The sequence below is a fragment of the Miscanthus floridulus genome, chromosome 5, assembly GCF_019320115.1.
Source record: "Miscanthus floridulus cultivar M001 chromosome 5, ASM1932011v1, whole genome shotgun sequence".
Taxonomy (NCBI): Eukaryota; Viridiplantae; Streptophyta; class Magnoliopsida; order Poales; family Poaceae; genus Miscanthus; species Miscanthus floridulus.
The window spans coordinates 95,355,209-95,378,391 of record NC_089584.1 but is presented as its reverse complement, the minus strand read 5'-3'; the positions used below and the strand labels follow the sequence as shown (position 1 = coordinate 95,378,391).

The window sequence follows — 23,183 nt, the reverse complement described above, 5'->3', positions numbered from 1 at the left end:
CTAAAAGAAGAAGGAAAGGAGAGGGAAAGGGGGTCCGGTACGAGGGACAAGGCATGAGAGTCGAGAGCTATCCGGATGCTGGGAAAAGAAGTGCACAGTGCACAAAGATGGCGAGCACTACATGATGCCGCGGCCACGCGAAAACAGAGAGCTAAAGACCCGATGCCGACAGCGTTCATAGGGCACGTAGCGAAATGACCCAGCATGCATAGCGTAGTCAACTAAACACAGGGCTTGGGACATGATGTCTACTCAGGCTTTTCTATTACTCCCGGCTATCCACTGCTAACCTTTCTTTACTACTCTTCTTTTTCTTTCCTTTACTCGACCACATCCGTCTTTTCTGTAAACCTAGATCATGTCATACTTTCTTTCTCCAAACCATCTCTTGTTTACCTTGAGAGAACACTTCTGCATCACCCCATTGTGGATTTCCTGTTTGAACACCTGAACATTTCCAAGGAGAAAATTTTTAAAACAAATGGTACGGCGGTGTAACTCGGCAAGGTACTTGGTCAACAACCTCGATACCAGCGCGTGCCGAGTAGCAGCACCATGTGGCAGCGGTTCCACAGGGAGCCCTCGGTTTCGTCGTGGCACCGTAAGCTATTAACCAGGCAACTACTACCAACTTACATGCCATGAAGGCAGTGGGGTCATAGACCACAGAGTAAGGGGGTATCGCAAGGAAAAAAATTCAACAACAAAAGTTTCCCTCCACAACAAGGGATAAGGAATTCAAATCCAACGATGGATTTGTTTTTTTTTTAAATCAAGTGTTCTGTTGGGACATCCACAATTAGTCGATACAGTGTCCAATAACACCCAATCACGGCTGATCTGCTGGTATCGGAATGGCAACTTCTCTTGTAACCCACTTGATATCACCCATGAAACTCTTAAGCACATCTAACGAACTTAAGGTAGATGAATGCAATAAACACATCGAAATAAATAAATTGCATGTTACAACCGTCTTATACAGGTACAGCATACAGGCATTCAGGCTCCCATTCACGACATAGCATTCGCCTATGGTCGGACGATCTCAACAACTACGGAGGACGAACAACAGACAAGAGTACAATACCAGGGGGGACAGCGACAACAAGCACTACTACTATGGCACAACATCCCAAGGCAACTAGTCTACATCCTCGTGGGGCAACGACTGAGTGAGGGGAACCAAGGGCTCTTCATCTAACACTTCCGAGGGTGGAGGTGCGGGCGGTGCTATAACACCGGTTCTTCTTCTTTCGAGTGGGTGGATAGGGATCCCTTCCAAGATTGGGGCATCCTGCCTTTCAGCAGCCAACGTCCTCCGTTCGGCCCTGGTGACAAGATAGGCCACCCGCAGCTGATGAACATGCCAATCTTCAGCTTCCTTCAGGGCTTCCGACATGGCAGTCTCCCAGCTCTTCGTAGCTGCAGCACTGGCATGCGCTTCGGCGAGCTGCACCTGGAGCATCCGGTTGAAGATCTCGGCTTCCTTGGCGCGCCGAAGGCACGCCCTCAGCTCCAAGGCTTGACGGTCGTACTGCTCATCCAGAGCGAGCAGGTACGTGGTCAAGTGCACCATAGTGGGACTGTTCTCTTGCACATCTCGTCCTTGCAAAGCCTCCATGCGGGCCCTCCATGCCCGCCGATTCTTGTCCAAAGGAGGAAAGAACCGCATGGGGGTACGGGCAATGGGTTCTTCATAGATCTGGCAGAGGTACCGCAAGGCTTTGCGGGCCACAACCTGGTAGGTGTCGATGAAGCGAAACCCGGTTGCGGTCACACTCCAGGCTTCAGTGAGGTCGGGGAACTCTTCACTCTTCCCGATGTAGACGGTAACCTCACACCGCTCGGTGCCATGCTCCTCATGCTCACGGCCCTCATACTCGGGGCGATCATTGACTCCGAGCTTTTGCAGGGTGGCATACAGGATTCTAGGAAAACCCTCAACGTTTAGGCAGTAGGTACTAACCCAGACTCCTGCCATCTTTGGCGGTGGTTGCAAGGAAGGCTGAGCGAAAATCTAGCTCAAAGGAAAAGCTAAGCGAGCTAAAGTACGCCGAGTGGTGGTAACTATGGCTAAGCCAGGCTCTACTTATAAAGGCGGAGCATTCAGTGGTCCTGGCGTGGTTCACCAGGGTTCCCGCGTGAGATCACTACGGTGAATCGACCAAATTTCCACACGTTCAAGGCGAGCGACGTGCGATGCCATTACTGACTAGTACGACTGCAGGGCAAGGGTCCGACAAGAGCGCAGAAAGGGGTATGGGGAGATGTGGGTCACGATCGGCGTGAACCACAGGCGAACGCGAAACACGAAGCCATAGTGTAGACCTAACTCTAGAACAGGAACGAGTCATTTGTGCACAATATGACACGCGTGACACCTATGGATGGCGTATCTGCAAGTAATACGAGTACTACAATGCATAGGCAGGATATGCATGAATGCACATCCTATACGTCCTTTCACTGTTGCCACATATTGGGCAACTGTTCTCAGAGTTTTGGCACATCGTTCTCACCCTGTAACTAGCCGATACTATCGGACTATGCTCGAGTCAGTGTACCTGCAGAAACTTGATTAAGTCTACCTAAGTCAGCAAAGTGCCATCTATCCTGGATACCTAACCATAGTAATAGGGCTACTTATATAACTTCACATACAAACGTCCTAACTTTTTGCAAAAACATGTTGTCAAATTTTAGCTTAGAAAAGGTTTTCGAAGCCTTATTTCCTCATTTGGGCTCCGATACCACCTGTGGCAGAACCGCCTAATCTAATGCCTCACAGGAGTGCTTGTCTTCCATTAGACACTAAGCACTCGAGGGAGAACACTAAATTACTCGGTTCTGTCGGACACACCCCAGGGGAGAACCCGAAAATCCACATTTTTATCATCAGGATCACAAATGAGAGAATAAAGCTTACATCATTCGTAACCATTTCTTACATCACTTTTAATACAACATTAGAGTATACTATTTATTAATATAACAGCGGAATAAAATCATATTATCAGAGTTATAAACAATTTAATTGAACAGCGGAATAGAAACATGTGAACAGAGTTACAGTGGAAATAAACATCTATTAATGACATGATGAAGTATTGATATATACACTATGACAACAGATTATGAACTTTTATTTATAAAAGCATTTGGTGAGGGTTATAAATAACCACTACGATCGCAGCGTAAAGGAAATCCTCTCTGAGCCCACCAGGAGGAATCCACACACAAAGACCAGCTCAAGCGTCCACCTGTCACCTGCAACAGGGGGAATAAAACCCTGAGTACTCAATTGTACTCAGCAAGACTTACCCGATAGGAGAAAAGAAAAGACTCCACGGATATGCAAGGCTATCTGGCTTGTGGGTTGCATTTGCAGAAAGCATTACTAAGCGTGCGTCCTTATATTTGGTTCTTTATTAATAGCCGCATTAGTTCATTAACTAACCATTCTATGTAAGCACCTATGCTACTTTCAAGCAGGTGGTAAGCAATCAGATTTCCTTTGTCCATCTTCCATCTTTCAATTCTTACTACGATGCTAAACCGCAGACAAGTCGTACCGGATCGCCCGGTGATTCGCGAATCAATGCCCCTAGCTGGGTACCCCGAAAACACACGCCCCGCTTGTACCCCAGGCACAAGCAAGACCGACCCATCACTCTCCTGTCCCAGGTGTCCAGGTCCCCATCCAAACTGGGACTCCAAGCCCCCGCCCCTGAGTCCCGGACTCAGTGCGGTGCAAGGACCTCCTCCACCAAAAACAAACCCTAACAGTCGGTCCGAAAAGAGCCGGATCCGCGACAAGAGAGCAACAAGTCTTCCAAGCGCCCATACACAAGTATGTGCTCGGGATAATAAGTCTGTGACCTACCCAGAGTCATATGCAACGATCGGTCCTTAACCGACCAGACAGGGAAAAACGGTGTAACCAAGCTATGACCCGACTCCGCGGCGACACAACTTCTTACACCCACCAATACCCAAACCATATCCCTGCCCGGTCACCATTTTCCTTTCCACCATTTTTATATATTCCAGGTGCTAATCATATAGTAACATATTTCCTATATCTCGCGAGTGACAGGCAATCACTCAACTTCTACCGGAGTCCTATAGCATAGCAATCTACACGATCCTGTCATACTAGTAAGACTCATAGGATAAAGATATATATATGCAAGTGGGTTTCATTCAACTCCTTAAAACTTAATGCACAAATATAATTTAGACTGCAGAAAAGTAGGGGTTATGCACCGGGGCTTGCCTGGGAAAAATATAATCAGAAGTTAGCTTTCCATCATGGCGACATGATCTCCAAAAGCACCATTTCTCTAGCAACTCCCGATGACTCCGTGATCCATCGACGTCCCTATCATGATATGCAAGGTGATGAAATGCATGGGTATGATCAACTGACTGCAATCGTGACTCGTATAAATTCGCTCTACGTCCCTCAAGTTAACGGGCTAATTCTAACGACGACCGTACTTATGCTACATATACACGTTGTTGGATAAGGCGTTATTTCCCAACAATTATTGTAGTTATATAAACCAACGGCATTTCTACATTTCATTGTATCGATTTAATCGTTATTCAAAATAGAGCATCATTATCTCCCTAGCAAACTAACTCTTATTGAGCTACAAAATTTACAGTGAGTATGTAATAATATTAGTAGTTTACTGTCAAATTTTTAGAGTCAATACTATTACCGATTTATCCAGAAAATTCCTACAAGTTCATCTTTTAATAATATTCAGCATTTTAAAATAATTATATAGCTCCCAAAAATATTGCCAAACTTTGTGAACAAAATACACTAACATGTAGAGCATGATTTTAGGGGACTAACAAAACTGGTTTCGCTATTCATGGATTCCTATGCCATTTTATATTGATGTTACAATTTTATTCCCGAGACTCAATTAGCAATCGCTTTATAAAACTAAAGGGCCAGCGGCCACACATCTGGCCCAACGACCAGTGAGTCGACCTAGCCCGCGGGCAGAGGGGTGCGATCAGCAGCCCAGGCGGGACCAGCGGACGGGCGCGCGGTGGCCCAGCAAGGCACGCAATGGCCCAAGCGCAGGGCGGTAGGCTGGCCCAGCCGGTCAAGCCCTCAGGCATGGCAGATACGCTAAATGGCCCCTACGCTTTTCACTAATCAGTCCTAGGTCCAGAGTACTGTTCAATGTGCCAGGTATTATTGCAGTAAAAACCCCGTATAACATTTTTGCTTGGATTAATACCCCTTCCTCACCTTCCTTCCAAAATACAGAAGCGACACGCAGGGAGCAGAGGAGCGCCGGGACGGACACGGCCGGCCCAAAATCCGACCACCGGCACAGCGTGGCTCTCGGCGGTGGAGGGGACGCGAGGCGGTGCGGGGAAATGCCAGCGGCCTCGGCTGCAGTGGGGCAGCGCGGTGAGGTGGGGCTGCGCGAACGCTGAGACACCGAGCGGGCACGGCACGGCGGCGACGGGCGCATCCATGGCAGCCGTGGTCCAGCGTTGCGGGGCTGACGGTCCAGCGAGGGCGAAGAGGCACGGGCATGCTCGCTCATGGGGTGACCAGCACCAGCGGGTTGAGCGGCTCGGCGAGTAGTGGAGGCGACGGCGCAGCTGCAGGTGAAGACCGGTACCGGCAGCGCGAGGCGCGGCGACTGCGAGCGTGGCCCAGCGGGTGCCGCGGTGGAGCGGTCATACCAGAGCGGCGTGGAGCTCTGGTGGAGAGGCGCGGGTGGAGGCAAGGTGCTGCTGCCCGGTGTGCCAAGGAGCAGCAGACCCACGCGGAGCCAAGGCGAGCACGGTGGTCGTGCGGGCGCGTACGGCGGTGGCGATGCGGAGGTGCACGGAGGAGTAGCGCTCACGGCTCGGTCTAGTGTGGCGTGGCGGCGCGTGCTGCGGGGAGCAGACCAACGCAGGCCGAGGCTCGCTCGCGGGGAAGGCGCGGACCAGCGCGGAGCTCGAGCGCGCGCGGGCTGGAAGAAGAAGAATGGCGCCGCTGTGCATAGAGGAGAGGAGGCAAGGCAAAGCCAGGCACGCATAGACGAAGGGAAAAGGGAAACAATAGACTGCGTGACCGCCGCGGCAGTACTCCAGGGCTCGGGCGCGCTCACAAGGAGGAAAAGGATGGCGCTGGCGCAGAGCGAGAGCAGCTGCAGAGACACAGAGGTGACCCCTGTCGCTATGACCCGTCCTAGCCTTGTCTTGGCGCAGAGTGAACGACAGTGACAACGCGCAGGCGCAGAGACATCAGTGGCCTAGCAGACGCAAGAACTGTGGGGGTAAAAGGAACTGCACCGCTGCAGGATTGCTGTGCTTCCATAAAAAAATGGACAAGACCACTCGCTGTCAAGCACGAGAAAACGTGCAGCACGGACAGCAGCAGTAGTAGCAGCTCGGTAGACGTAGACTGTATGTGTGCGTATATATATATATATGAGTTCTGCATGGACTTGTGTGGATCTGCATTTGACGCGTTTAATTATGATGACTGGTGTGGTTTTCACGGAGTTCTATGGACACATGTTAAGTTTAGCCTCGTCATGAGCCAGGCGACGCTGCCAGAAGTCACATAAAATGATGTGATCCCCCCTCATATGTGTGTGTATCTATATATCTATCTATCTATCTATCTATCTATCTATATATATATATATATATATATATATATATATATATATATATATATATATATATATATATGTGTGTGTGTGTGTGTGTGTGTGTGTGTGTGTGTGTGTGCGCGCGCGTGTGTGTGTGAAATGAGACAATCGATAGCATGCATGCACGTACTTTGATTTAGAGTCATTGTCGTAACGGGTGTATATATATATACACACATATATGCATATATATATATATTTTATAACGGTTTACTGCTTTAGTCAATTTGCAACGTCTAGGCACAGGAAAATTTCAGCAAGCTCGAATTTAAATTTGATTCAAAAGCTATATATATATATATATATGTATATGTATATCGTTCTATTTATTAATGGATTTTATTTTATTTACAAAAGTTGCTTTTCATGCTTATTCTAATAGAACGATCCGTTTGTTATCGATTGGTCAGAATTGGCGTTCGACATTCCTAAATATTTCTACACCCGGCGTAATTTAACTTGAGCGCTTAATTCGAGTCCGCGAAACTAAGTCACACAAGATTCGCTTATCGCTTCACGTATGTTTTAAATTAAAAATTCGAGAAACTCGTTTCAAAAGTTTTACTTAGGCCTAAATCGCGGCGCTAAATAGGATCGTAACACCAGGGTGTTACATTATACATAAAGGGATTGGTTGCAGCGATGAACATGCCGCAGAGGTGGCTCGTGCAAGGTACGAGGAGAAGAAGTTAGATGAGCATAGATTGCGAGCTGGTCGCACCGTTCAATCACCAATTGTGTTGTCTGATGAGGGGGACGAGGATGAGGACGACACTGGCAGACTGAGTGAGCTCATTGCTCTAGCAGAGGTGGGCATGCAGACGCAGGATGCTGAGGACGACACTGTGGCAGAACCTCCTAAATTATAGGACCCACATGCATATGTTCCTGGTAACTTAAGAAGTCTATCGGGTGTCCTCGGGGAACCCCGAATCATCCACGATTTTCGAGTAGGATCACATTACAGAGTCATTGCAGTATTACAACATTTATTCAAATATATACATCAGAGTAAAATAGCGGAAGTCTTACGATAACTTAGTTTACAAACCAGTTGTTTCAAACCTTACAAACTAAGTTCGGTAATTATTACAAACCATAGTAGTAGTGGAGTGACATAATTAATATAAACATAACACACAAGATAAGCATCCAACCCAAGGACCACACATTTACTTCTCATTGTCAGATCGAACAAAAGTCATGCAGCACGATCCAAAACAGATCTGCTCATAAGGCTCACCTGCAACAAGTGTCAACGAACCCTGAGTACAAAAGTACTCAACAAGACTTAACCAAAATAAGAACTGATAAACTCAGGAACGCAGGCTCAGGGATTCAAGGTATGGCTTTAGCAATAATCAAAGTTATTTTGCGTAAAAGCTCTTTAACAAAGTTCTTTAATTCGACATTTAAAACTTCATAATATCATATACGAAGCTAACACGATCCGTATGGAGATCATGAAACTTCATAACCAACACCTTCACAAACCATTCTCAAGTTCCAGTTATTAAAACTACGATGATGAACAGTGAGTTGAGTCTCCATAACCGAGGAGCAACGATGATTCGAACCGATTATAAACCCAGCTGGGGATTCCAGACCACACGACATATGCAGGTCCCCGACCTACATATACCAACCTACCATCAGATCCTCTAAACAAGAATAGGTCCGCGCCACCCGAGAATACAGTACTCCACCATTCCAGCCCATGGCCACGTGGGTACACGCTACTCTCGCCATCTCTCCACTCCCAGTGCGTGAGTAGCCATTCTCATAATAGAATAGCCGAGTAAAGGCTTACCGGAGTATGTGGTTAGTACTACAAGGTCTCACCTCATGCAATTCAACAACGGTACGGACCTTAATCGACACAGACGGAAAGTACCCGCTCACAAGACGTCCACGTCTTGTGGCTCACACACACCGAGTCCGCCCGGTCTAGATTTATTACTTCACATGATCATATTTCATGATAACATCAGTAACCAAAGATCCATTTAAAACTCGCAGGTGACAGGTAATCACCCGACTAAGCATGACTAAGCATAACTAGTCATTTTTGAATTAAAACTGATAACAAGGTAGATATGGAAAAACAAGGTTGGTAATGCACCAATTAGGCTTTTACTTAACTCCTAATCACTTAATGCAGTAAAGAAAAGCAAAAGCGACATTAATTTGTAAAACACAAGGTAGGGTTGTATGCATTCGGGGCATGCCTTCGTTGACAGAAAAGTCCGGTTCCTGCGACGTTTCACAAGTATTCGATCCGACCTCAACAGACGGATTAACCTCCTCCGCAACTTGATTAACTACCACGTGTTCACCTTCGTTCACTACACGTAGTAAAAATGCCATGTTTAACATGATGCGGAATACGAAACATGATACTCGATGATGGATGCAAAAATTAACAATTTGAATACAACTTTCCTTCGCGGTACAGTTACAAGTCAAACTAACCAAATATTTTTCGTACTACTTACATCAATTGCCAAAGATCATTACCAACTAATGACCCAAGGACATCACTCAACCAAAAATTCAAACAAAACCTAAATCACTAAAGGTTACTATTTGCTTTTAAGAATTAATTAATTAAGAATTATGAAATAAATCAACTTGTTCCAATTGACCTCAAAATTTTTGTAAATGTTCATTACATGATAAGTAAGTGGCAAAACAAATTTCATAATTTTTGGACAATTAAATAAGCCTAGAAAAATCATGGAAATCCATTTATTAATAAATCGAGCAATTTTCATCACATTTAAAAAGTACTGAAAAACAACATTTCATATTTTTCTTAAATAATATGCATCACAAAGAGGTCACACAAAAATTTTCATAATTTTTGGAGTTCTAAATAAATCTACACAAAAATAACAAATTACATCACTATTCATTCAAATCTGAAAATAGAAAAATTCCATTTGAACGCTGAGTCACTGACAAACGGACCCCACTTGTCATCTTCAACCTCCATCGCTGACTCCGGCGACATGCGCGCTGACCGGCAATTCCTTGCCATCGGTGTGACCAATGCCGAAGGCAACTGCACCAACATGCTCCCCACGACTATGCGCATCAACTAACGCCCTTAGTTGCATCGATTACGGCACAAGATTAGCACGGCACTGGCCATGGCGGACATGGCGGCTCGGCGGCGTTACGCCGGTGAAACGAAACCGAAAACGATGAAAAAAAGGCACGGGAAGAATCAGGAGCTCACCCCGATCACGTTGAAGGCGATGGACAAGCCGGAGGAACAACAGAGAGGTGGGTCGACGTTCACGGTGGTCACGGCGAAGCAGAGATCATCAGTGAGGGCGTTCCGGCGACTACGGTGGGCAAAACAACCAAACAACAATGGATTAAGTACTACAACATCGAGACGAAGCCATAGATACACTGATCACGGGCAACGGCTCATCGGAGAGCGCTGGCCACAGAGAGGTGGAGCTCGGCGGCGCTACGGACGGCCACGAAGAAGAAGGGTTCACACCATGGATTCCTGGGGAAATCAGTCGACCACAGCTGGCTGGGTGGATGCACAAGAAGGAGACGGAGCTGGAACTGGCTTTAGCTGCGACGGTGGAGCACTACCGCGACGGTGCGAGCTCGCCGGAGATGAGCAAGGCCGACGGAAAAACAGAGCAAGGGAAAAAGAAGAACGGCGACTGCTCCAGAGCTTTATAGGACGGCCAAGGAAGCAAGGAGAAGCCACGGCGGAGTCTTTCCTGCGCCAGCGTGAAGCCAAGGCCGCCACGCGCGCGCCTGGAACGCCGAAGACGGTCGCCGGCCATGTAGCAAGAGCGGTGAACACTATTCATCAATATTACAGAATTGCCATCTAGTTTGAAACTCAAATTACTCCCAAATTTTTGTAACAACTCAAAAATCTCCAAAAATAAAAGTTGTTCAAAATCAAAAGTTCTACAACTTTGCTTTTATAACCACCCCCAAATTCGGTCTAGATTTTGAAATGAACTTTTGTGTTCGAATAGGGGAAATTTAACGAATTACGCCTTTTTGAATTACTCCAAATTTCTCATAACAACTTTGAAAACTCCAAGAACAAACTTTGTATAACTTGCCAAGCTCTACACTTTTGCTTTTGGGCTCAACCCCAAAATATGCTTAGATTTTGAAATGAGTTTTCAGGGTAGGATTTAAATGCTGAAAATCAGGGTTTTCTCAAAAATTTAAAAATCCAAGCAAACTTTGAACTTGAGTCAAACAATACAATTCAACACATACCACATAAATATAAACTTGTTTTAGGGTATGCATCTCAAAGTTTTCACCAAATGCCAAATGCTTTGCAATGCGTATGATGACATGTCAGGTTTTAGTATTTAAACACCCGAGGTGTTACAATCCTTCCCCTTAAAAGAAATCTCGCCCCGAGATTCAAAGCCATAGGGTAAGTAATGGAAAAGGAAATGTGTCAATCCAAAAATATCCAATTCTTATCCATAAAATAGCTGAGGTTCCTTTACAAAACACAATTTATAACAACCGAGCTCAACTAATATTACTCTATTCTATAAAGACATAAGAAACTCTGGAAACTTTTCTAACAAGTAATCTTCTGATTCCCAAGTAGCTTCCTCTTCTGAATGTTGATTCCATTGTATCTTGTAGAACTTTATTGTCCTCCTTCGAGTAACACGATCTTTCTGATCCAACACTCGGATAGGATATTCTGAATAGGTCAGATCTGGTTCAAGTTCCACTCCTTCAACTTCAACATTCTGCTCAGGCACTCGGAGACACTTCTTTAACTGAGACACATGGAACACATCATGTACAGCTGATAAATGTTCTAGTAATTTCAAGTGATAGGCCACTTTTCCATATCTCTCCAGAATTTGAAATGGTCCAATATATCGAGGTGCCAACTTGCCTTTAACACCAAAACGGGTAACTCCCTTCATTGGTGATACTTTCAGATATACAAAATCTCCTTTGTTAAACATCAATGGTCTACGTCGTCTATCCGCATAACTCTTTTGTCGGGATTGAGCTATCTTCAAATTACTTTGTATTTGCTTAACCTTGTCTTCTATTTCTTTCACAAGGTCAACCCCAAAGAATCTTCTTTCTCCAGGCTCAGACCAACTCAACGATGTTCTGCATCTATGATCATAGAGTGCTTCAAATGGAGCCATTCTAATGCTTTCCTGATAACTATTGTTATATGAGAATTCGGCCAAAGGCAGACATTCATCCCACTTATTAGAATAGTTACGGACTGTAACAGAACCGACCAATTATACAAAATTAAGTAAGAAAATCATCCGCCAGAGCAGACGATTTAGCAAACTTAAGCCCGTATAACCCGGTAGTCCGTGAAATCATGAAGGATTTCAAACCAACTCGCATCCCAGCCAAGATCGTAATAAGTTTAGCGGTCACCATCACATATTACATAAAAGTTCGCATCTCAGATACATCAGAGTTTAAAACATAGTTATTACAAAACGAGTTCGAATAAAAGTAGTGGAAGTCATTTGTTTAAAACCACACACACTCACACGGAGTTCAAATACAGTGACAGCTAATGATCATCTCCAACAAAAGCATCAGACGAGACATAAGGAATGACAATGCCCATGGTCCTAAGCATCACCCATCACAGGATAAAGGCAGTTGATACAGTAGCCATAATACATCTACCCATCTGCAATAAGTGGGAATAAAACCCTGAGTACGAGAAGGTACTCAGCCAGACTTACCCGACATAACCGAAAATAAAGTGACACCAAGGATTATGAAGGGCTTTATAGTAGGGTAGCTGACTCATTTACAAAAAGAGGCATTTTTAGCATTTCAAGAACCTTTCCAAAAGCATTATTGTCAAGTTAATTATTTATAACCTGTCGACTAGATTTGCACCTATACTAGAGCAAGCATGTGATTAAGCAAATAATGATAACCAATGATCATTAACAACTTCCATAATGTCATATTCATTATAACTGTCCAAGTGTTCCATTAACATTACTACAATGAAGTAACTCAAGTCAAGTGCTCACTATCTAGGAGCGATGACGATTCGAATCGATTCCTAACCAGCTGGTGATTTATTCCTTACACAAACCTCACTCACCCGCTAAAGTGAGGTATTGATCACCGAGTCAACTATCCAAGAGTCTCGAGTTTGCTAGGAACCACATGTACCCGGGGGCCGACCGACTGCACTTTGGTCTTATCATCTCGCCCCGTGTCCTACCACACCTGCTCCGGCACAGTGCGCTACGGGCAATCTACTCGGCCCGAATAATCTCCTAGCTTCGCGATCGGAAGGTACTTTATCCGGCCAGCTAAATGTAAGGCATGCGTTCAACATGACTTGAGGCCCAACAACGGTCGGTCCTTAATCGACACAGACGGAAAGCACTACAGTTCAAAACTCTATAAGTCTCTGTCCGGTCTCAACTTCATTTAACACTTAGTTATACCATGACTACATAGTTATCCAAGCAGATCCAGGTAACCACCTATAGCTCGCAGGTGACAGGAAATCACCCGACTTCTACCGGTCTAAGCCAGCTAAGCATTGACTTGACTACAGATACTAGGGTAACAAGGATATAGTATAACAAAGGTAGACAAGGTAGAATGCAGCAACGGTTGCAAACAACTCCTGAACGTAATGCATCAATTAAAGTAAAGCATTTAATTAATAATTGCAAACCAGGGAGAAAATGCTCCGGGGCTTGCCTCTCTCAAAGGAGCTCGGGCGGTGATCGGGGCACTCCGAAAGTTCCTCAACGTCCTCCTCTTCGGCTTCGGGCACTTCCTACGGCTACACCTCGAGCTGCTCCTCGGGCTCCTCGGGTATGATGACTGGGTTCTCGGTTTGCGATCGTGTATGATGCAATGTGCGTAAGTGCTTATGCAATCGGTGCATCGGATGAGATGAATATAATGGATATGCTTGAATGCAAGGTAGTCAACATCATCCAAGAACATATACTACAAGCACATGTCATCTACTGCATTCTCTTCTACTACTAATATGCTAAGTCAACACATCTTATTAAATGCTTCAAAGATACACCAAAGCTTCACTAATTTCTTAATCACACATAAAGCAATACTGGATTAAACCCTAATTAATAATAGGTTTAAATAGCAACATCTATTTTTATTGCTTAGAAAAATCTTAGAAAATTACCATAGTACAGTACTACCCTAAGTAGTCTACCATCAGATTTTCATGGTATTTGAATGAGTGGATTAGCCTACGCAAAAATAACAAGCTATGGCATGATTATGAACATGAAAATACTTTGTACTGTGAAGAGTGTCAAACAACAGAGGAAATATTTTTCCTATGTTCTACACAGCAAATAGTTATTGTACAAAAATTATCACATGCATATTTTATACAATTTTTGCTCTCTAGCAAAAATAACAAAAATCAGCCATTAAAGGCACTTGAACTACACCTCATAATTTTTCTATAGTACATGCATGACACATATTTTTCCTAGGTAGTAAATTACATAAGAAGATTAACAAACTTAGAATCATATTTTTCTGAAGCCTATAGGTTTTTCTACACATTTTTCAAGTTATCAGCAATATCAAAGGTTAAATAAAGCTCTACAGAAAAGTATCTCAAAAATGGCATGCAATATTTTTATCGTGTAGATATGGTGATAAGGAACCTAGCAAAATTTGTTTCAACAGATTTGGAGCAAATTTGAGTATACAAACATTTTTCCAAATCATTTCTCTTTCCAAATAATAAAAGAAAAACTGAAAACGAAAACTTCCTATTACTACTGGGCCGGCCCGTGGAAACCAACTGGCCCACGACCACACTCGGCCTGCTCAGACCGAGCGAAGGGGAAGGGCGGCCTGGCCCGGGGCTTCGGCCCACGGCCACTTGGCCCAGCTCGGTCGAGGCGAGACGCCACGCCACGCCGGTGTTCCAGGCGCCACGGCGGTGCGGGCGCTGCCAGCGGGTCGGCGGCCGTTGTCGGCCATGTCTGGGCAAGCGGGCGTGCGCGCGGGGTCCACAAGAAGGTGGTGAACCCAAGCAGGCTACACAAAGGGATGGAGAAGGGACGGGGAAAGCTTTCCACGGCGGGGTCAAGCGCGGCGGCGCCATGACCGACGGCGGCAAAACGCGCAAGGCCGCTATACCTGGCTCAAATGGTGTCCCTGTAGCAAGCACCAGGTGCTGGGGAGCGAGGTGGAGTGATGTGTGCTCGATTGAGGGCAATGGTGGAGCACCGGCGGCCAATTTTGCCGGCGGGGCTGCGGTGGCGATGGCGGCGCGAGCAGAGCTCGGTGCGGGGCGAAGCAGAGAGGCAGCGCGGGAGAGAAAAATGAGAAGCGCAGGGAGAAGCGGAGCTGCGGTGGCTTGAAAACGGCGAGGCACGCTCACTTGCGGGGGCCACGGGACGCCACCCGGCCGGCGTCGCCGGCATGCGCTCGCCACGCGGCGCGGCGTGCCTGACGCGGTCGGACGCGTACGCGCGCGGGGGAAGAAGGAAGCCAGCGCGCGAGGTGGGTTGGGCCGAGGCAAAGGCGCGGCGCGGGGTGGATCGTTGGGCCGGCTTTGGCTGGCGGGCCAGAAGTGAGGCGGCAGCCCGTGAAAGGTGAGAAACCATTTTTCAAATTCTATTTTCAAGGAATTTTCAAATATCAGTTTTCAAACTCCCTTTTGAGCAAGAAAATGACTTCTTTTTAAAATGGCCCAAAAATAAAAGTTGCTTAGAATTTAATCCTCTACAACTTTTCTTTAGGGACCAACTAAAAATTTTGCATAGATTTTGAATTAGGAAGTAAAAGCTAAATAGGGAGGATTTTTTTACCATTTTCAATAAAAATTTCAAATGCATATTTTGTCAAAAGTTTGAATACAAATTTTGCTCCAAAAATTGTGCTAAATAATTTTAGATGATTTACAATTATAGCTAATCATGTTTTACTAACATAGCAAGCATAATTAGGGCAAAATAACTCTAAACAAGTGTATGCAACATTCATGTTTCACGAGCATGTTTCATATGTTTCGAAGCATGGTTTCAGTTATTATTTACAAGATTAGGCATGGATACTTAGGATGCTTGATGATGCACAATATGCATGATTTGCAGTGCCTAAATGCTGGCATAACACCGGGGTGTTACAAGGACACAACACCTTAACATATCTTCAAGCACTTGATTGACTCTTTTAGTTTGTCCATTAGTTTGCGGATGATAAGCTGTACTATACAGGAGCTTGGTACCTAATGAAGTATGTAAGTGTTTCCAAAAGCTGGAGACAAACTGTATACCCCTATCTAACACTATGGTTTTTGGTACTCCATGTAAGCTCATGATTCTTGCTAAATACATCTTGGCATATTGAATCGTAGGATATATAGTCTTGATAGGAAGAAAATGTGCTGACTTAGCGAGTCGATCTACAATAACCCATATTGAGTTGAATCCCTTTGATGTCTTGGGTAGACCAACAATAAAGTCCATACTTCTGTCCTCCCACTTCCAAGATGGAATAGGTAATGGTTGTAATTCACCAGCAGACCTCAAATGTATAGCTTTCACCTTTTGATAAGTATTACACTTTGCTATATATCTAGCAATCTCTATTTTCATTTTAGTCCACCAGAATCTTTGCTTCAAGTCATGGTACATCTTGTTGCTTCCCGAATGGATAGATAACCTAGTAGCATGTGCCTCTTCTAGAATTGACTGCCGCAACTCAGGAACTTTTGGTACCACCAGGCGATCCTTGAACCATAGCACACCTTCATCATCTATGCTAAAGCATTCCGCTTTTCCATTCTTGACTCTTTCCTTGATATAGGCTATACCCTTGTTTTCCTTCTGAGCAGCAATAACTTGATCTCGAATAGTGGCTTCAACAATTATGTTGGTCAAACTTCCTTGTTGAATTACTTCTACATTCAACTTCTCCATTTCTTGGCATAAAGTCAAACCCATTGTCCTCACTACCAGACAATTGCAATAACTTTTGCGACTGAGGGCATCTGCAACCACATTTGCTTTACCAGGGTGATAATGTACTTCCAAGTCATAATCTTTAATCAGTTCTAACCATCTTCTTTGTTGCATGTTCAACTCTGACTGAGTAAAGATATACTTTAAGCTCTTGTGGTCTGTATAAATATGGCACGTATTACCAAGCAGGTAATGCCGCCAAATCTTCAGAGCATGTACCACAACTGCTAATTCCAGATCATGGGTCGGATAATGTTCTTCATGTTGCTTAAGTTGCCTGGACACATAGGCAATGACTTGGCCTTCTTGCATCAACACACATCCAATACCAATACCTGAAGCATCACAATAAACATCAAACGGCTTCTCGATATCCGGTTGGGCTAATACTGGTGCAGTAGTCAACAATCTCTTCAAAATTTGGAAAGCCTCTTCACAATCAGATGACCAAACAAACTTGACTTAGTTCTTCAACGATTTAGTTATGGACTTTGATACTTTAAAGAAATCTGGAATAAACCGACGGTAATACCCTACCAAACCCAGAAAACTCTGAACTTGATGAACTGTGGTTGGTGGTTTCCAATCAAGCACATCCTTCACTTTGCTGGGATCAACTGCAACTCCTTCAGCTGACAAGATATATCCAAGAAATTGCACTTCCCTAAGCCAAAAATCACATTTGCTGAACTTGGCATATAGTTGATGTTCTCTTAAGCGGGTCAGAACAATTCTAAGATGTTCCGCATGTTCTTTCTTATTCTTGGAATATACTAGAATGTCATCAATAAACACCACTACAAACTTGTCTAGCTCAGGCATGAATACTGAATTCATCAGATACATGAAATGAGTTGGAGCATTTGTCAATCCAAAAGACATTACCAAGTATTCGTATAATCCATATCTTGTGGTAAATGTCGTTTTGGGAATATCTTCAGGCTTTATCTTGATTTGGTGATATCCTGACCTCAAATCTATCTTGGAGAAAACTTTGGCTCCGGCCAATTGATCAAAAAGCAAATCTATCCGAGGTAAGGGATACTTATTCTTGATGGTCACTTCATTCAACGGACGATAGTCGACACATAACCTCAGGGTCTCATCTTTCTTTTTCACAAAAATTGCCGGACATCCCCAAGGTGATGAACTAGGTTGGATAAACCCCTTCTTAATCAATTCTTGTAACTGAGTCTTCAACTCGGCCAATTCCTTAGGTGGCATCCTATAAGCTCTTCGAGAAATCAGAGTTGTTCCAGGTTGCAACTCTATGTTAAACTGTACATCCCTATCAGGTGATAGACCGGGTAAATTTTTAGGAAACACATCAGGAAATTCACATACTACCGGTATATCTCTAATCTCTTTGACAGCAGTTGCACAAATCTTGCCCACTGATCTTCTTAAGGTTGGAAGTTGGATGAGAAGTTGAGAAGTACTATTAGGCAAACTTACCCTTAAAGTTCTATTCAAAGCATCTATAACAGCCTTATGCTGATACATCCAATTCATTCCCAAGATTATATCTATATCCTGATCCTTAAGGATAATCATGGTAGTGGGAAAAATATGCCCACCCAGGTTTACGGGTACCAGGTATACCATTTCCTTAGTACACAGACGTCCCCCGGGCGACTGTATAAAGAAACTTTCCTTTGTTGCCCCAATTGAAATTTCATACTTCATGACAAATGTTCTATTGATGAATGAATGCGATGCACTAGAATCAAAAAGTATAACTACAGGGTGATTGGCAACAGGAAACATACCCATCATCACGGGCTCCCCTTCCGGAATTTCTCCAGCTTGAATATAGAACACCCATCCTGTCTTCCTCTCATCTTTGCCCTTCTGAGCATTCTGATTGGGGTTCTTGTTTGGTGCCTGGCCCTATTGTTGATTGGCAGGGGCCTTCTGATAATTTTGATTAACCTGCTTGGGATATGGACATTCCCTGGAGAAATGACCAGTCCTTCCACAATTATAACATGGATAGTTGTGACCCTGGGACGTTGGAGCATTGCCACCAGGAGCATTGGTCGACTGTGAATTCGGGTAGGTTATAGCAGGACGGACATTTGACTGTTGCCTGGCTTGGGACTGCGACGGACGATAAGGAGGATGATTATGATGTACTGGATGATAAATCACCCTCTGCCTCTTCTGATTTCCCCCAAAAGATCCAGACGGCATACTCTTTTTTTTCTTGAGCTCCTTATGCTGTCGATACTTTGCCTCTAAAGCAATTGCAATATTTACTGCCTCATGGTAAGTGACATTGGTACAAGTGGTCATCATAGTTTGCAATTTGGTATTCAGGCCTCTCATAAACCACCTCTTCTTCTTGGCATCAGTATTGACATGTTCAGATGCATATTGTGACAGGTGATTGAATCTTCCCACATACTGCATCACAGTTTGATCCCCTTGCTTCAAAGCAAGGAATTCATCTAGCTTCATAGCCATCACTCCTTCCGGAATATAGTGGGCTCTGAAGGCAGTACGGAACTCAGCCCAAGTTATTGGAATGCCAGCTGGTTGCATAGCCACTAAGTTTGCCCACCAAGCACTTGCTGCTCCTCTAAGTTGCTGAGCGGCAAACGCAGGTTTCTGATACTCCGTGCATAGAATAAGATCAAATTTTTGCTCCATGGTTCGAAGCCAGTCATCAGCCTCCAATGGTTCATCTGCCTTGGTGAACACCGATGGTCTTGTGTCTGTAAAATCAACATATGTAGCCTCCTGTCTGTTATGGTGGCGACCATGATTTTCGTGCATCTGATTCTAATTACTCTGAGCTATCTCATGAAGCAAACGAGAATTTTCGGCCATCACATTGATGAGTGCGGTTATAGCATTAGCCAGATTTGTTGGAACTGGTGGCAGATCTAGAATACCGTCCTCATCTTGTGAAGTTCCTGGAATATATGAACCCCACGTACGACGCATCTACTCATAATAAACCAAACTTTATTCACAAGTCTTTATTGAATTGCACCAAAGCTTACTCTAGACACATCACATAGAGTTTACTAATATAAACACAAACCCGTAAGTACCAAAACAAGACTACATAACTTAACTAAAACTAACTATTATACAACTCTACTCCTTTCCTCAATTACTTCAAACTTCAGGCTCGGTATCCATTCTGGAAATATTACCGCCTTCATTATCACTTTCATCGATCATTACTAATTCTTCAGGATCTTCTTCTTCTTCTTCCAATTCGTCATCATCGGCAAGGATGACACTGGGGTCCATGGCATCAGCTTGGGGTTCATGATTTGGATTTAGTAGATTGCTAAGCCTATGAACTTCCTCATGTAGATAGGTATTATGTTCTTCTAAATCTTCTACATAGAATTCTAGCTCATGAGTTCTAGCTCTAGCTACATTTTCCCTATGCCAAGCTTCATTCCTTCCCTCCACCATATGAACTAATATGCTTTCGCAGTTCCTGTGCACGGTGGTGAGACGCCTCAATTGATCATGTAATTCTCCTACCTGTATAGCATCCAAAGCCCTATCTCTAGTAGCTTGTGCTAACTCTGTAGAAATCCTCTGTATCTCTGCCTAGGGATCAGGCCTAGAGCTGCTACTGCTAGCACCGTCATTCCTAGGGGCAAGTTGATGACGAGAAACTCCTTTGGGTCCAGTGGACTTACGGGGCATCATCTTGGTACGAGCCATACTGTAGAAAGCCAATTTAATCCAAGTAAGATCATTTGATCAAAGTCTAAAGAGCAGCTATGATGGATTACATTACTCAAACCAGACTCACTACTCAACTCCAGACTCAGAGGTGAAGGAAGTAACTAGTGAATTAATCATGATGCATGAATCGTTCTTACAAACAAAAACATCAAAGCTTATAATGCACATAAACAACATTTGTTTTTATTTAGGGCATAGTAAGATTACTACTCCACCACACAAAACCTTTTCAATCAAATAAGGAATGGTGAGGAAGAAATAAGATAAGTCAGAAGCAATTTGGACCAAATTATCAAGTTAAATTTAGTCATCCCAAATCATTTTAAAGTTTTTGTAAAACAATACAACAAAAACCATGTAATGATCGCTCTGATACTATTCTATGGCAGAATCTCCTAAATTATAGGACCCACATGCACTTGTCACTGTTCAACAACCTTTGACAGCTATGCATATGTTCCTGGTAACTTAAGAAGTCTGTCGGATGTCCTCGGGGAACCCCAAATCATCCATGATTTCCGAGCAGGATCACATTACAGAGTCATTACAGTATTACAACATTTATTCAAATATATACATCAGAGTAAAATAGCGAAAGTCTTACGATAACTTAGTTTACAAACAAGTTGTTTCAAACCTTACAAACTAAGTTCAGTAATTATTACAAACCATAGTAGTAGTGGAGTGGCATAATTAACATAAACATAACACATAAGATAAGCATCCTGCCCAAGGACCACACATTTACTTCTCATCGTCAGATCGAACAAAAGTCATGCAGCACGATCCAAAACAGATCTGCTCATGAGGCTCACCTGCAACAAGGGTCAACGAACCCTGAGTACAAAAGTACTCAACAAGACTTAACCGAAATAAGAACTGATAAACTCAGGAATGCAGGCTCAGGGATTCAAAGTATGGCTTTAGCAATAATCAAAGTTATTTTGCATAAAAGCTCTTTAACAAAGTTCTTTAATTCGACATTTAAAACTTCATAATATCATATACGAAGCTGACACGATCCGTATGGAGATCATGAAACTTCATAACCAACACCTTCACAAACCATTCTCAAGTTCCAGTTATTAATACTACGATGATGAACAGTGAGTTGAGTCTCCATAACCGAGGAGCAACGACGATTCGAACCGATTATAAACCCAGCTGGGGATTCCAGACCACACGACATATGCAGGTCCCCGACCTACATATACCAACCTACCCTCAGATCCTCTAAACAAGAACGGGTCCACGCCACCCGAGAATACAGTACTCCACCATTCCAGCCCATGGCCACGTGGGTACACGCTACTCTTGCCATCTCTCCACTCCCAGTGCGCGAGTAGCCATTCTCATAATAGAATAGCCGAGTAAAGGCTTACCGGAGTATATGGTTAGTACTACAAGGTCTCACCTCATGCAATTCAACAACGGTACGGACCTTAATCGACACAGACGGAAAGTACCCGCTCACAAGACCTCCATGTCTTGTGGCTCACACACACACCGAGTTCGCCCGGTCTAGATTTATTACTTCACATGATCATATTTCATGATAACATCAGTAACCAAAGATCCATTTAAAACTCACAGGTGACAGGTAATCACCCGACTAAGCATGACTAAGCATAACTAGTCATTTTCGAATTAAAACTGGTAACAAGGTAGATATGGAAAAACAAGGTTGGTAATGCACCAATTAGGCTTTTACTTAACTCCTAATCACTTAATGCAGTAAAGAAAAGCAAAAGCGAAATTAATTTGTAAAACACAAGGTAGGGTTGTATCCATCCGGGGCTTGCCTTCATTGACGGAAAAGTCCGGTTCCTACGACGTTTCACAAGTATTCGATCCGACCTCAACAGACGGATTAACCTCCTCCGCAACTTGATTAACTACCACGTGTTCACCTTCGTTCACTACACGTAGTAACAATGCCATGTTTAACATGATGCGGAATACGAAACATGATACTCGATGATGGATGCAAAAATTAACAATTTGAATACAACTTTCCTTCGAGGTACAGTTACAAGTCAAACTAACCAAATCTTTTTCGTACTACTTACATCAATTGCCAAAGATCATTACCAACTAATGACCCAAGGACACCACTCAACAAAAAATTCAAACAAAACCTAAATCACTAAAGGTTACTATTTGCTTTTAAGAATTAATTAATTAATTAAGAATTATGAAATAAATTAACTTGTTCTAATTGACCTCAAAATTTTTGTAAATGTTCATTACATGATATGTAAGTGGCAAAACAAATTTCATAATTTTTGGACAATTAAATAAGCCTAGAAAAATCATGGAAATCCATTTATTAATAAATTGAGCAATTTTCATCATATTTAAAAAGTACTGAAAAACAACATTTCATATTTTTCTTAAATAATATACATCACAAAGAGGTCACACAAAACTTTTCATAATTTTTGGAGTTCTAAATAAATCTACACAAAAATAACAAATTACATCACTATTCATTCAAATCTGAAAATAGAAAAATTCCATTTGAACGCTAAGTCACTGACAAACGGACCCCACTTGTCATCTTCAACCTCCATCGCTGACTCCGGCGACACGCGCGCTGACCGGCAATTTCTTGCCGTTGGTGAGACCAACGGCGAAGGCAACTGCACCAACATGCTCCCCACGACTATGCGCATCAACTAACGCCCTTAGTTGCATCGATTACGACACAAGATGAGCACGACACCGGCCATGGCGGACACGACGGCTCGGCGGCGCTACGCCGGCGAAACGAAACCGA

At 43.7% G+C, this 23,183-nt stretch overlaps 1 protein-coding gene across 1 annotated transcript in view; it reads right to left on the bottom strand.

The window, feature by feature from the left end:
• LOC136454952 (uncharacterized) overlaps window positions 1-6,065 on the bottom strand; it is an 8,933-nt gene extending 2,868 nt beyond the window's left edge. The window contains exon 1 of the mRNA XM_066455182.1: window positions 5,268-6,065. Within this exon, the coding sequence (XP_066311279.1) occupies window positions 5,268-6,065 (798 nt within the window). The remainder of the gene's footprint in view (window positions 1-5,267) is intronic.
• Between the last annotated feature and the right edge of the window lie 17,118 nt (window positions 6,066-23,183).